Source organism: Budorcas taxicolor, chromosome 22 (assembly GCF_023091745.1).
Source record: "Budorcas taxicolor isolate Tak-1 chromosome 22, Takin1.1, whole genome shotgun sequence".
Taxonomy (NCBI): domain Eukaryota; kingdom Metazoa; phylum Chordata; class Mammalia; order Artiodactyla; family Bovidae; genus Budorcas; species Budorcas taxicolor.
In genome coordinates, this window is record NC_068931.1 from 41,446,187 (window position 1) to 41,461,906 (window position 15,720).

A 15,720-nucleotide genomic window follows, 5' to 3' on the forward strand; every position below is an offset into this window, starting at 1 on the left:
AGGTACCACTTTCCTTGATGGTAAATCATTTAAAACATTGTTTGTATTAAACATCAGTATATCATGGAGGAACAGGCAACGTTTACATGCTATATTCAAAAAAATCAAGCAACAGACTTCAAAGAAATTTGAAGCCAATGATTGACCACATAGATAAGGCTCCTGCTTATACTTGCCCGCCTGACTCTTGGGGACAAATGGTGGATCATTGTAAGAGTCACGGCTTCCCTTTGACCAGCTTGGAGGGAGCAGGGAAAGCCCTAGAGTTTAGACTCCAGGTCATCTTCTGAACCACATGGCACTCTTCCTAGGGCCGTTTTCAAACACATCAAACAGGAATCTGGGCCTCAGAGTCTCTGTCCTGGATTCAGTAGGGCAGTTCTCTAAGTATGGATCCCACACACCTAATTCAGAAAGTATCTACTTGAGATACAAGGTTGTGAGTTCAGACTTCTTGGGCTGAAAAATTCCAAGTCTCAGCTTCCATGTCTATAAAACATGGAGAATACTGCTTCTTAACCCCAGTGGGGGCAGTGGGAGAATTACCCCCATGGCATATATAAAGGGCCTTTCACCAGCTGAGTCAGGGCCAAGGCAGAGGAGTTGGCAGTTGCTCGTAACTTTCTGTCATGACTTTGTTACTCACTGTTGTCCTGATAAAGGCTTGTTTATGCCTCCTAGGACTTTCAGAAGCCCATGGTAATTATTCCAGGCCACTGTTCTTCCCAAGCTTGAATGCAAAATTGAACTTCCCAGAAATTGAATGGCTTTCTTGATGCTAGGTAGGGTATTATTTACATGAATACCATGTGGCTGCTGGGGTCTCCAGGAGCCCCAGAGTGTGGGAGGAATATGATTATTTTCTTATGTCGAGACCTGTGATGAGTTCCCCCACGGGTGGTATTTCCCACTTGCCTGCCTTTGAGATATAGGTGCATCAGAATATAAGCTATATTCTCTTGCTAGTGGTGACCGTGGTGATGATGCTAGTGATGGAAAAAAAAAAAAATCACCACATTTTCAAAGACAGCTGCTTTATTTGAAGCTGTAATAGCCCAGAGCAGTGTCTAACCTATTCTGCACCTCCCTGTGGCCCAGTGCACGGAATAAAGCGCCAGGCTCCCCTTTGTTGTCCTGGCCATTGGGGCTCCATCGCCCCTCCTCACTGTCCTTGGTGTCGATGTGAACACCTCTCTTTGTGTTCGTCCTTGGGTTACGCCGGTTCTCAAGGGAGCCCTAGACGATGCACTTTAGCAGAACTCTATCTAGAGGGATGATAGATCATCTCACTGAGTACCTTTTTCAGACAATTGCTATGAAGTTGGAAAAATATGGAGCAGTTGGCAAGGGAAGGTGAAGCCACATAAGTTTTCTTCCACATGTTGTTTTCATTTTGAAGAGTGAGCGACTATCTCTGAGAAACATCTTTGAAAATCAGCCTGGCACCTGCCTGGAAGTTAATAAATGACATGTGTTCAACACATCTGTCAGGATCTCTGATGAGTTTTCCCATTTCCTCCAGTAAACATCCAAGCCATACATCACCCTAGCACTGTAATTGATATTCAGTTTAATCTTATAATGTATTATTGGTATTGCTAATGATGTAGTTATTAATTGTGGCCTATTATTAATTATAACAGTTTACTCAAGTTAGAGTTCTTGGTCAAAACACATTAGCATACCAATTTTTGTCTGGAATTTTTGCATATGTACTGTCCTTGTGGTGGTTTTTGTTGTTTTTTACTCAAGATTGTGTCTAACTTCACAGGAAACATGATAAAAAGCATGTGATATTGTCAGTTTGGTGGGTACTTCTTGTATGTCTTTGAATAATTTCTTTAGATATTGGTGTATATTTACATACAAATATGTGTGTGCACACACTACATCAGCATGAGTTATGTGTGTTTTTTGGCCAGTTTAAAGTCTTAAAAAAGGGAATTTTCAGATTTCTACCTTATTTCTTCTCTGAGTAACAAAGAAGTTAGAAAATGCTTCCAAAGTAAGGTCATAGGAATGATATAAACATTCTATTAAATAAACTTACAATAATTTTAATCATAGTAGCATTATAGAAATTTCTCCTTTTTCGCTTTCTTAAAAGTCCCAGACCATTGTAATTACTCTCCAGCATAAATTTTGGCTCCTTTAAAGACTTCTAAAACAAATTCGACATATGATCATGAAAAATGGTCTACAGCTACTTAATCATTACAAATATTGAGCTCATAACGCTTTATTGTTGACAGATACTCATTTCCTATCTCCCTGATATGTACCCAGTTAACTTTCTCGTCATTGATGGATATATATTTCACTGCTTTGGTGCTGGAAATATAACATTTTGCCACTAGTATTTATTTTCATGCTCTTTCTTTCTAGTAATCTCATTTTATCATTGATGAAAGTTTGGTCAGTAAATTTACTGGCAAAGACTTTTATCTGTCATCGGCCTCCTGAGGAACACCTGTGCCTGGCTGTCTCAGGCACAGTCCCTGGAGCCCAGGCCCGGATGGCCTGTCTTTCTCGGGGTATTGTCTTAATGGCCATGGAAGGTCATCTAAAGGCAGCCACAGACCCCATTTGTCTTAGTAAGCCCTCGATAAATGCTAAGAATAGGCAGAGGAAAGACCACAAAATAGGACTTGTCTTTACACTTCTGGTTTTCCCTCTGTTTTCTTTCCTTTTATACCCATCGCCCTATGTCTGGGAACTCTAGTGCAAATGGAGGAAGAATAGACTGGCTATGAAAAGAGTGCAAATGAGAAAGAAAGAAAAATTAAAGTGAGATTTATTGTGAGAGAGCTTTGATTCAGCATGAACTTCAGACACATCAGAAGCTGCTGGGCGAGGTCATGTGAAGACTAAAAACTAAAACCAGCTTTGTCCCAAGGAACTTATGTTAAGATGTAATATAAAGGACTTAGCAAAAGAATGGAACTTGCAGTTGAAATAGTCAAGAGGGGTGACAAGGAGGTGCTCTAGCAGTTCAGTAGGAGAGAGAATACTTCCTGCAAAGCCACAGGGACAGTGCTGGGCTCACTGGCCTCTGAGAGACAGGCAGGACTTCAAAGGCCTTCTATGAATCTATGATGTATGAGAGGGGGTGGGTCCACGGAGCAGCAACAAAGGTCCTGAGAAGGGAGATGTTGGCTGTGGAGCTAGAGGGGGAGGGTAGTACTGGGCATCTCTGTTTGGTTGGAGCACAGGTGGATGCAGGAAAGTCAAAAGAGAAGAAGCATAAAGTTTGGAAAAGAGTTGGGAGTCAGCTAATGGGAGGCCCAGCTGCCTTTTGAAATAAGCATTTGGAGGCTTCTGGGGTTTTGTCTTGTTTTTTAAATGAAAGAGTGAGCTGATTAGGCCTGTTCTTTAGGAAAATCAGTGTGCAAGAGGCTAGATGGGATATCTCCCTAGGAGACAAGTACAAAATACAGAAAAGAAATAAACCAGGTCTGTCACAGTGGGAAGAGAGATGGAGAAAATACAATGTGTTTTAAATTTTTAGAGATTGGGTAGGGAGGTAAACTGACCTGGTATTAGGTGAGTATCCTTCAACCCAAGATAGAGTTTTGTTTTAATGCCTTCAAAGTTTAGTTTCAAACAAGCTGTTGGAAATATATACTCTGAACTGATAGTATCCTCAAAATCACCCATTCACATTCCCTTTATTGATTATTCAGTTTGTATGAAAGGTGAACACAGCTGATGCCATCTTATTGACAAGCAGTTCACTCATTTTATTACTTGACCATGATTTGAGACATGCAAATGGAAGAAATAAAGCCATTTCATCAGACCCGTAATGGCACTCATAATTCTCTGGAAACTTCTAGTGCCCAGAGAATAAGTGATCAGGATTTGATAGATCATCTTACCCACAGGATGTAGACCCATCAATCAATGAGAGCAGTAACTGTCATGAAATTAGAACAAAAATAAAAAAGTAGATTAATTTTTTAGAGACAGTATATATCAAACAATCCAGCGTCTCAGTTTTATATGAAAAATTATGTTTCTGATTATTACTTGTACGTTGTACATGCTCTGTGCGCCCTGCAGTGGAAATTAGGTACGAGGGAAGAGTTATAAATTCAAAAGCATAATCAGGTTACAAACAATACATAAAATGTGAACAGAGATTATTCCGGGGGTGCTGATTGACTTTGTATTCCCAGAAAGAGAAACAGTGATGTGTAATTTAACTGAAAAATCTTGGAGATATTTCGTGATTATATATAATAATATCAAGGTACAGCCAGAAAAGCCAAACAGAGATGACAAGGAATTCTAATTTTATGAGCAATAAGACTTGAGTGAACTGCAATAATCTTTAAAACTGGGTGTTGCTATTTTTAAGAAAAAGAAAAGATCTCTGCAAAAGGTGAAAAAAATACTATGAAAATTAATTGAAATAGATTCTGTATTCCATAAAGTCATAAAATGCTAGTCCAGAATGGCTGAGGCTTCCTCGATGGACATTTTAGAACATCTTGGAGGACCAGTGCTCTTTGAAACACTCTGAGAAACAATATCCTCACGTTTCCATTTCATTTTTTCTCATAAGGTTTCTCAACCTCCTGTTTCTCTTTTCAGCACCTTCCCAGGATGGCTGTTCCTGACCCTTTTTTCTCTCCCCCAACCACAAATACCAAGTGGAATTTTGGTATTCGGTCTTGCACGTTGTGAGAATGAAGTATTTTGTTGTTTGAATTCAGTGCAGGCATTGAACCCAAACTCCAGTTCTGCCCCCAGGAAGCAGGCCAGGCTCTTCCCTGAGCAGTGCTGGCATCCAGTGCCCGGCTCTAAGGCTAGAGGACCTGTGTGTGGCCAGTGGGCGCCTTTTGTGAGCCCCTGCCTCTTTGTAGTTCCAGTCACCCCCTTGGGCCAGACACTGGAGGCCCCTGGCCCAGGGAGGCAGTAGCCTTCACTGCTCTCCACATGGACTGTCCTTCTCTCCTCCAGTTGGGTTTTGAAGCTCAGGCATGGTCCCTCTCTCAGCCTCTTGTGTCTGGCAGAGAAAGGTGAACTGTCACTTGTCTTATTCATCTCGAGTGTCCTGCAGGGCCTTGTTATGGGACCTGACGCACAATAGGAGCTGTTTATTTGAGACTGAAAACCAGGCTTGACTGCGTCCCAGGGATGGGTCAAGCAAGCATCCATTCCGTGTCTGTCCCAGGGACGCTCCCACTTCTGATGGCTCATGGATCACTTAGGATGGAACTCAGAGCCATGTCACCCTCTGCCTTTTCTCTTCCTCTTCCCGTCTCCTTCTTCTTCTAGTTATGAGGAGGGAGGAGGGGGCCTGCTCTGTGCTCCTGGATAAACTCCCAGCCCCACCGCAACCCTCACATCTCCGTCGCCACTTGCTTTGAGATCACCATGAGTCATCTCATGAGGCCCTTTTTCTCAGAAAGCCCTGATGTCCAGCTCCCCCATCTTCCCTAGGCCCTCATCCCCTTACCTCTCTGTACGACCCTCTCCAGGCCTATCCTTTCCTGTCCCATCAAGGTCATTACTCCAACAGGCATCTCCTTTCCCTCCTGCATCATCAACTTTTTCCCCTCCAGGGGTCCAGAAGCATCACCATTCAAAATGCCCTCATTTCTCCCATATTAAAAAAGAGCAGTTTCCCTGGATCCCCACACTCCTCTCTGGCTCGGTATCACACTGACTTCCTCCTCCCTCTCCCTCCTCCCTAGATCAGCAGCTCCTTTTTGTCCCCATTACTGGCCGTCCTTATGACCCACCCTCTCAGTTCACCTCCCAAGCACTCTCCTGCAAGTCTCATGGCTTTAAATATCACCTGGAAACTCCCAAATGTTTGCCCCAAGTCTAGATTTCTCCACTTTATGCCCAACACCTACTTCATATCCTGCTGGGCTGGCATCGTGGGCCTCCAGGGGAAGTGTGTATGGTCTGTGTAGTGATCAGAACTGGGCCCAGACCCTACAGCCAATGGCTGAGTACATCGAGTTCTCAACCTGGCGAGCTTCTGTTTCTGAATTTAGCATCCAACACTGGGCCAAGACAGACTGGTTCCTGCCAAGTTGAAAACCAATCAACCACTGCCGTGGATAATCACTCCTTTTCTTTTGAGATTTTTTTCACTTTGGATGTTACATCTGAAACCTTAAATAGCGCAGGTTCACTGGAACACCATCCTTTTTTTTTTCGAAAAGCTCTTCTTGGTCATTAGAACAGTACACCTGGTGCTGTCACTAGGAGTCAGCAGCCTGCACATCCGTGGAGGTGATATTCACCCTCCTTCCCCCTGAAATATTTAGCATATTTATCATTTTAGTGACTATGTCCAAGCCCACATAATACACACTTTTAGATGCATACATATGAATTTATTCTCTTCAAAAGGAGCTACACGTGCAGACACGTGCAGTAACCTCTAAGCGGAATGCACAGTAGAAGAGAAAAAAAAAAAAGCCTTTCCATGAAGAATTCGAATTTATACCAAGAAAAAAAAGGAATGAAAGGTTGTAACATTAGAAGCCTGGCACGAAAATAACAAGACAAGGGAAAAATATTGTTTAAAAAAAAAAACCTCTTGCCAAGCAGTTTGTAAATTACACTGTTACATTTGTAGATTTGGGTAAGGGGGAAAGAAGTGAGTGAAGTAGCTCAGTCGCATCTGACTCTTTGTGACCCCATGGACTAAATAGTCCATGGAATTCTCCAGGCCAGAATACTGGAGTGTGTAGCGTTTACCATTCTTCAGAGGATCTTCCCAACTGAGGGATTGAACCCAGGTCTCCCATGTTGTAGGCAGATTCTTTACCAGCTGAGCCACAAGGGAAGCCCAAGAATACCAGAGTGGGTAGCCTATCCCTTCTCCAGCAGATCTTCCTAACCCAGGAACCAAACCGGGGTCTCCTGCAATGCAGGTGGATTCTTTACCAACTGAGCTACCAGGGAAGCCCCAGGGGGACAGAAACAAGCTACCAACTGCAACCACATTCTGTCACAGATTATCCTGACTGTGGCTGACTGACAGGTCACAGCCCCAGGTTTCCAAAGGGACAAAGGGGAGAGAAGCGCGTCCTGAGGGGGAGGGACAGAAGGAGGTCCATTTCAGGCAGGATGGAGGGCAGAGCACGGAGAAGGCAGGGATGGTGTGTCCCCGAGGGCACCTGCAGTTAATGACACACTTCCATGAGATTGTCCTGGGGTCGTGATTTATTTCAGCCCAGTTTGTGTTTATGTTGGTGCTTCTCCAGCGTAGTTGTAAACCCAGACTCCTCACTCAGCCCCTTCACCCAGGTAGTAAGCCAGTGACTGTGTGGGGAAACCTGCAGGGCAGCCCTCCTCGCCCTTTTTGAGTTGCTCCCCCATTTTGCACGATTCCTGCCATTATCACCTTGCCCCTGTGTCCTGTGGAGGCTGAACATTGCATTTCCTTGGCCTTCAACATGAAACAAGTTGAATAAGTGCTAAGGAACGACGATGCTGAGCTTCGCCGGCTGCACAGCAGTACACTCTCCTGTTTGCTACAGGAAATGAGGCATCGCTGGGCTGATGTCTCTCCCAAGGATGGGCAGAGTCACACCCCGGTTCTCACGGAGCTTCAAGAAGAGGCTAAAGTACAATGAGACTAGTTGTTTAGTTAACAGAAGCAGACATGAGACCATTAACACGACCAGCTCTTCTCATGGAGTGTTTACAATCCTTGTAATTGTTTATATTTAAATTTTTAAGCCATATCCAGTTTTTCTAAATAATTTATTCCCTGAGTATTTATTGGCCAAATTTAGCTATAAAAAATCTTAGAGAATCATTTGTTTAGAAAGTCGTCTACCATCATACCTCCCTGCTGCTGCTGCTGCAGCTAAGTTGCTTCAGTCGTGTCCGACTCTGTGCGACCCCATAGACGGCAGCCTGCCAGGCTCTCCCATCCCTGGGATTCTCCAGGCAAGAACACTGGAGTGGGTTGCCATTTCCTTCTCCAATGCAGGAAAGTGAAAAGTGAAAGTGAAGTCGCTCAATCGTGTCCAACTCTTAGCGACCCTATGGACTGCAGCCCACCAGGCTCCTCCATCCGTGGGATTTTCCAGGCAAGAGTACTGGAGTGGGGTGCCATTGCCTTCTCCGATACCACCCTGAACACACCCTATCTCATCTGATCTCAGAAGCAAAGCAGGGTCTGGCCTGGTTAGTACTTGGATGGGAGAAAGTATACCTGGAGAACTTGTAATCTGCCTCTAGTGAGATAAATGGAGTGGCTCCCAGTGTGCCAACATTTGGAAGAATAAAACCAAATAGATTTTTTTTTAAGTTTTCAAATTATATTTTAAAAATCAAAATTGAAAACCATTGGGCTTTTTGTCAGTTTCGTAAATTTGAGCTATGTTATTTTTACGTGGATAGCTGTTTTCGCCTATTATTCATTGTTTAAAACAGACACATTTAAGCAGTTTAGTTAAAGAAGTACTATCCTCCAAACCTACCACTTGGCTATGTGTTCCAATATGGGGGTGTATACTTCAGATGTAATTACAATAAAAAATGGTAACCGTGGTATCTTCAAGGTTCATCTGACACCTGTTCAAGGGACATTCTTTCAAACAGAATAGCAGGACATCTCCCTGAAGTGGTCAGAAATAAAATTGTTCTGTAAAGAGTCATTCTATCAGGAAGGGCTTGTATTAATAAGGTGTGGTTTTTGCATCACGACTACTCTCCTTGCTCCTGTTGATTGGACTAGAAAGGACACGTGGGTGGAACCTCAGGCTATGGTGTCTCCTGCCTTGTGTTTCTCTGATCTTGACCAGTCATCTATCTGAGGGCCACAGCCATGTTCAGGGTCCAGAGTCTCATATAAAATCTAAATATGAATAACTTTTTAAAGAAGCGTTTATACATTCCCAGTGGAAACAGATGGCAAGTTTATAGTCTGACCCCTGACTTCCCTGCTGTGACTCAGATCAAGCCCCATGTGGAGCGCATAGGACACAATGATGGTTAAGTTTTTCAAGAATCAGATGAACCATAAATGCAAAACCCAGTGGAAGGGTAGAAAGGGCTGGTACCAAAAGTCAGTGTTAATTTCACTTTTACCAACAAGAAGAAAATGGGAGATTTGAACATAAAGTCTCCACTTTCCCAATGAGCTATATCAGTAGGGAGAGGGATGTGATGGCTCAGATGCTGAGGGCGGTCATGTTCTGATGAAAAAGGGAGAAGCCCTTAGAAAGTGGATTCTGTTTAGTGAATAGAACATTAGAATCCTAATATTGTTCATCCCGAGCTCATTTAGCAGAGGTAATGGATATCTCATCAGACACAGATTTGACATTCCATTGCATTACGCCGTAAACAGGACGGACAGTGTTTGGGAATTGGGAGAGCTAAGACAGTAGCCACTGGCAGGCCCTGGTTATCTCATTTAAACAGTTACCAAATGTGGGCGACAGTAGTGTGATTGTTGGTTGCTTCCCACTTTGTGAATAATTGCTTAGAAGGAGTCTTTGCCTACCAGATGTGACCTAGATTTAGCTTTTCAAAGGCGGGGGTGTCGACGGGGGCAGAATATCTGTATTGTGTCAAAAAAAACAATTGCTGGTAAAATGCACAGTAAGTGAGCTTATCTCCCCTCTCCAGGTGTTTGGGCTAATATGTTATGGAATTACTGCTTCATTTATGAAAAATAATTGGGGGAAATGTTCCAGCAAATCAAATTTGGATAAAGGCTGAGGATGTCTATTGTGTTGTTAGGAAGTTTTTAAAAAGGCAGAAAGATCAGGGAGCCCATAGAGATAATAAAAATATTTTAAAAACTGTGTTTTGAGAAGAGTCTCTCATAAAAGGGTCAGGCGTGGGTGTGCTTTCCAACTTGTGTTGGGGTTTAGTGAAATATGGAAGAACAATGAGAACAATTACACCCCTTTCAGCGCCTGTGAAAGCTGCTGAAAAAAAATCAAAGCCTGTCTGTCTGCTGGCTCCGATAAGTCTTACGACTCTGTTAAAGGTGGCAAAAATTTAAAAAGCTAATGTTTTTATTCTCCCTTACCCACCGTGTCTTTTTTCTTGTCTCCCCACCTCCTGCAGGAGCCGCCACTCCAAAACCAGTCCCAGAACCTGAGAAGCAAACAGACCACACAGTCAAGATTGCGGGGGTCATCGCTGGCATCCTGCTGTTCGTGATCATATTTCTTGGGGTCGTGCTGGTGATGAAGAAAAGGTGAGCCCCTGGCTGTTGCCATGCAGGTGCTTCTGGCCCACTGTTGGCCAAGAGGCTTCTCGTGCATGAAAGTGTTCTGTTAGTCCGTTGTCTTGGATGACCAAGCCACACCTGTGGCTCTGGTGGTTCGTATTTTGCATCATGTAGCAGTCAAGCTTATGGGAAAACATTTGGAGGCTGCAGCTGTGATTTTGTGTGACTGTGAAGAGCTTCTTGTGCCAGGTCAGCATTAAGGATCAGGTGTCTACCCACCAGTTGGTACTTAAAGCTCAGCAGAATCAGTAAAATCACTTGTTCACCAGGAAATGTTCAGTATTAATACTTATTACCAACAGAATAGATCTTGGGGAATACAAGAAAAGAGACTTCTCCTTCTCATGATAAGGAAGATAATGTCAATGACGGAGAGTTTCTTGGCCCTGCGTTATGTGCAGGCACCATGTCAGGGAATTAAACAGCACAATGTGCCACGAGAGAGGGACTCTCAGGATCAGACAGACAGCGACTCAGGGCGTGGACACATAAGGACAAGGACGGTAACATGTTGGGTGTAGTAAGCTTGCCTTTTCTAGCCAGGGGTGGTCAAGGGAGGAGAAAAACACGTATGGCTGCAGAAAGCAATCATCGCCTCCAATATATGAAAAATACACAATCTCTTTTGTCTTGTGGAAGTGAGAACTTGCTTAATAATACAGTGTTCAGTTTATGTAAAATGATCAACATAAAAGATAGATGGCAAAAAGCAGTAAGATAAATAATCCATTTTTTATGTAGTTTAAAATTAGTTATAAACAATTATATCCTACTGTATAGCACAGGAAACTATATTCAATATCCCGTGATAAACCATAATGGAAAAGAACATGAAAAAGAATATATTGAATATATACATATATATATATACACACACACATATATATACATGCAAAGAACCATCACATTGCTATACAGCAGACATTAACGCAACATTGTAAATCAACCAACTTCAATTTAAAGAAAAATTTAAAACAATGATAGAGTGTGAGCAAGGTTATAGATGACAAGAAGTGCAGATCGAGAGGCTGACAGAGCCAAGTCAAGGAGGTCTTGTCTGGTCGCCTAAGGAGCTAGACCTGCTTGTTAAGTCTACTGGTGGCCTTTAAGCAGGTAGTAATGGAATGTGCTTTTTGTATTAGAAAGATCACTCAGTGTTAAGGTTGAACCCAGCTAGGATAGAAAAAGGCTCAAGGCAGGAAGACCAGCAACTCTGGAAACATCAGGAGGTTGCAGCCACTTGTAGGTCAATCTGGGGAGCCGAAGTAACACAAATAACCTGTTGCTGGCAAGGCCATGGGTGGGGGTGTCCCCACTACCCCAGTCGTGGGGTGTATATGAGCTAGGACAGGTGGGGCATGAAGAGGGGAGCTCAGCTCTGCACTTTGATGTCCAGTCTTCCTGTGCCATGGAGTGGACACGTCCCCTGGGCAGGTGGGGTGTGCTGGCATCCAGTGCTGTCCATCCACGTGAGCCCAGCTGAAGCTAGGGCTCGAATATGGGCACTCAAGGCGACTGTCAGAAGGGGGTTGAAGGTGAAGGTCAAACCTTGGATATATCACAGGGATATTTAAGGGGTGAGCTAATATCCGAATGTATAGGCATACATATACAGCTTTCCTTGCTTCTTCTTTTGTATTTTGTTTACTGGTCCAGTGAGGCCTCAGGACGAGGCTCTGTCCTAGCTCATACAAGCCTAGCTGGTCCCCATCATTTCAGCCCCTCCTCCCTCTTGTCATCCACCGTTTCTTCCTTTCTCGTTGGTCACACATCATTTAATTTCACTCCATTTTTAAAAGATTCTTTCTTGTGTTGAGAACTTTTGTGATCTGCTCTCTTAGCAGCTTTTAAATATATAGCACCATAGTGTTGTATATACATAGAGGCTCAGATGGTAAAGAATCTGCCTGCAATGCTGGAAACCCAGGTTTGATTCTTGGTTCAGGAAAGATTCCCCTGGAGAAGGGAACTGAAACCCAGACTAGTATTCTTGCCTGGGAAATCCTATGGACAGAGGATACTGGTGGGCTACAGTCCATGGGGCTGCAAAGAGTCAGACCCAACGGAGCGATTAACCCTTACTTACTTACTTACTAGTATAGTGATATTAACTACAGTCACGAGCTGTAGTCATCCCATCCCCAGAACTTCTTTACCTCATAGCTGGGAGCCTCCTCCTCCCTCTTCACTTTGCTTATCCCCGGCTTCCTTTTCTTTATCTTTTCTGCATCTCTAGCTGTCAGTCTCTATTTCTTTCTCCCTTACATCTCTGTCTTTTTCTTCCTCTTTTACTTCTTCATCACCCTTCATCCACTTTCTCCTGGATGCTCTTTTTCTCTCCCACCACGATGTTTATATAGAAAGCTTATCTTTGGTACTGGCAGTTTGTACTATTTTTTTGAAATATGATCCAGTATAAATTCTAAGCAGCCCTAGGCCCTTGCATGCCTAGATATTCAAACTAAACATTTTGGAGAGTTGATTTTTAGTCACGGGAACGTGTTGGATTTTTGTGTCATCTGGCAAGTTCTCCATGAGGAATTGCCTGAAACCACCAATCCAGTTGCCCTCATGACCTTAGCTAAATGTTAATTCATCCTCCAAGGGTCTGCTTCTGCTGGATTAATCTATTATTCTACCTTGGACTCTCAGGCAGACACAGAGGTTATGTTATAAATTATGCATTTGAAGAAATTGCCGATGGTAACATACGGCCTTGATACAACTTTAGACTAAATTCTAATAACTCCTATCAAATTTGCATGATTATTTACTAGATGACAGCCTTAAAAGGGTTATTTTCACAGCACGTGCCACTTTGGTATTTGCTCTTTCTGAAATATAGAATATGCTGCCTTGTAAGGCAAATCTGTCAGAAACTTGTAAGATTTTGACCTGAACAATCATGTGGTTCAGACTGTCCTAGTTAATAGAAATTCCAAAAACTTCTGATTGTTCAGGGTTTTCCCTCCAAATTGAAGCCTAGAATTTTAAATGTGTTTTTAACAGACCAGGTAAAACATGATAGTAACCACAGGTAAGTGGCTGGAGAGTTACTGATAAACAAGCTACAGGATTTGGTTAGCAGACAGGGAGTTTAGATTTGGAACTCCTGGATCTGTATTTTAACCAACCCTGTGATTCTGAACTTCTTCGCCCCATAGTTTATTCATCTATAACTTGAACAAACTGCACTCAACCATAGCTGAAGTCCCACCCAATCCCAAACTCTCAGGCTTTCTATCACGTGGCAGCTGATGGTGACACAACTACCCAGCTGGCGTCCTGCAAGGGCAGTGAGGCTCCTCGTGTATCTAATGCTATAAACACACCCGGTCACTCCTCCAAAGCTCACTTTGTGCAGCGGATTCAAGTCTCCATGGAATGTTGGATGGTGAAGGTTCATCTTTCAGCCACATGCTTCCTGTTGTCATACAGTAGGTACTCAGATAACGGGGAGAAGCAAAAGGTGAAATGAGACAGAATGAGCAGGAAAGAAAGAGCTGGCTTTCATTGTAGTGTTGGTCATGTTTGCTGGTTAAGCCCGTGCTCATCAAACTGGGAGACCCACTTCTCCCCAGGCTAGACTCAGTCACCAACATGAGCTTGTGTCATTGGTCATAAAGACAGCCTGAGCCAAGGAAAACGTGTGGGTGAAGCAAATGCATCAGTACTTCTGGGAATACAGGCGGAAGTCTGTGCTGCCAGGGAAGAGTCAGTAGTGACCGTCTGGGTGGGTCAGTGTGCTGGGCCACGTGGGCCTGAGCTCTTGCGAGGGGGAAACAGCAAATTTCCCTTGAAGATGTTGCCAATTATTGTCTTAACTAAGATCGTGTGGGCTTCTGAAGAGCCAGCCTTCTCTAAAAATTAGTTACTGAAGGTAGGCCTGGAACAGAACCTGTAAAATCTGTTCTCTTTGCAACCCTATGGACTATACAGTCTATGGAATTCTCCAGGCCAGAATATTGGAATGGGTAACTGTTCCCTTCTCCAGGGGATATTCCCAACCAAGGATCAAATCCAGGTCACCCGCATTGCAGGCGGATTCTTTACCAGCTGAGTTACCGGGAAGCCCAAAATCTGCTCAGCTCATACTAACTCATGGAATCCTTTGACACCCAAGTCATAACGACTGAAAACTGAGATGACCTTCAGCTTTATTTAGTTATAATGTTTTATAAGTGAGTGAGTGAGTGAAGTTGCTCAGTCGTGTCCAACTCTTTGCGACCCCATGGACTGTAGCCTATCAGGCTCCTCCCTCCATGGGATTCTCCAGGCAGGAGAATCTGGAGTACTGGAGTGGGTTGCCATTTCCTTCTCCAGGGGATCTTCCCAACCCAGGGATCAAACCCAGGTCTCCTGCATTCCAGGCAGACGCTTTAACCTCTGAGCCACCATAACCTATCACAAATTAGACTAGTTGTTACCTGTTTGTGAATATTTATATACTGGAGCCTGGCCTAGAAAACAAACCTATTTTCCTTAATGCCCTTTACAAAACCTTCACGTGTATTTTTATTTATTTTATTCTTTAGGCAAAACAATTTCTTAGTATTTTCCCATTCCCAGTTCTTTTGAGGGTGCAGTATTTTGATGCAGCAAATGTTAAGAAAGGGTGTTAAGATGAATGTCTATGAAATAAAAAAATCTCTTGTAGAGTCACATGACAACACACTCAAAATTAATGTAAGTTGAGTAAAAGATACTTAGTTTTTATCATTTTCATTCCTGTATAATTAAATATATTTGTATAAATGAAAATGCCTGCATGTTCAACATTTTTTCATAAGGAATAATTTATCTCAATAACATCTTTGACAGAATTTAGTATATAAACACCATCGATTTTTATCCTGATTAATTATATTTACTATTGTTTCTAAAATTGCTATAGATCTTTTAGAAATTTGAGAACATTTATATCAATTACAGTAATATTTCTGTCTCAGTCATTGTGGTAAATAGAAATTACAGAAGTTTTGACAAAATGGAAATCATTAAAGAGATACACAGTCTTGGTCAAAATAGCAAATGTTAGCTCTCCCACGGCATGAACACCTGTTATAGGTAAATATGACTGTTTTCATTCTGTAGCACAATACCTCACTCTCCTTTCCATAAAACATTTTAACAGATGTGCATTTTGCAAATGTGGGCTTCCCAGGTGGCTCAGTGGTAAAGAACCTACCTGCCAATGCAGGAGACGTGGGCTTGATCTCCGGGTCAGAAAGATGCCCTGGAGAAGGAAATGACAACCCACTCTAGTATTCTTGCCCGGGAAATCCCACGGACAGAGGAGCCTAGAGGCATACCGTCTAGGGGGGGTCGCAATCTCTTGTCAGACATGAGTTAGCAGCTAGACAACATTTTGCAAATGCAGCTTATGTCATTAAATATTTAGCACTTTTCTATTGTATTTAAAAAACAGTGTAACTACCAAGAAAAAAAATTCAATACTGTAGGAAGAGTATCCAAAAACACCATGAAACCAAAAA

General features: G+C 42.9%; 1 protein-coding gene across 3 annotated transcripts in view; it reads left to right on the forward strand.

The window, feature by feature from the left end:
* Positions 1 to 15,720, forward strand: part of PTPRM (protein tyrosine phosphatase receptor type M) — a 657,833-nt gene that overhangs the window by 438,560 nt on the left and 203,553 nt on the right. For all 3 annotated transcript variants that reach the window (XM_052660546.1, XM_052660547.1, XM_052660548.1), the window contains exon 14: positions 10,060 to 10,192. In XM_052660546.1, coding sequence (XP_052516506.1) covers positions 10,060 to 10,192 — 133 coding nt within the window. The remainder of the gene's footprint in view (positions 1 to 10,059; positions 10,193 to 15,720) is intronic.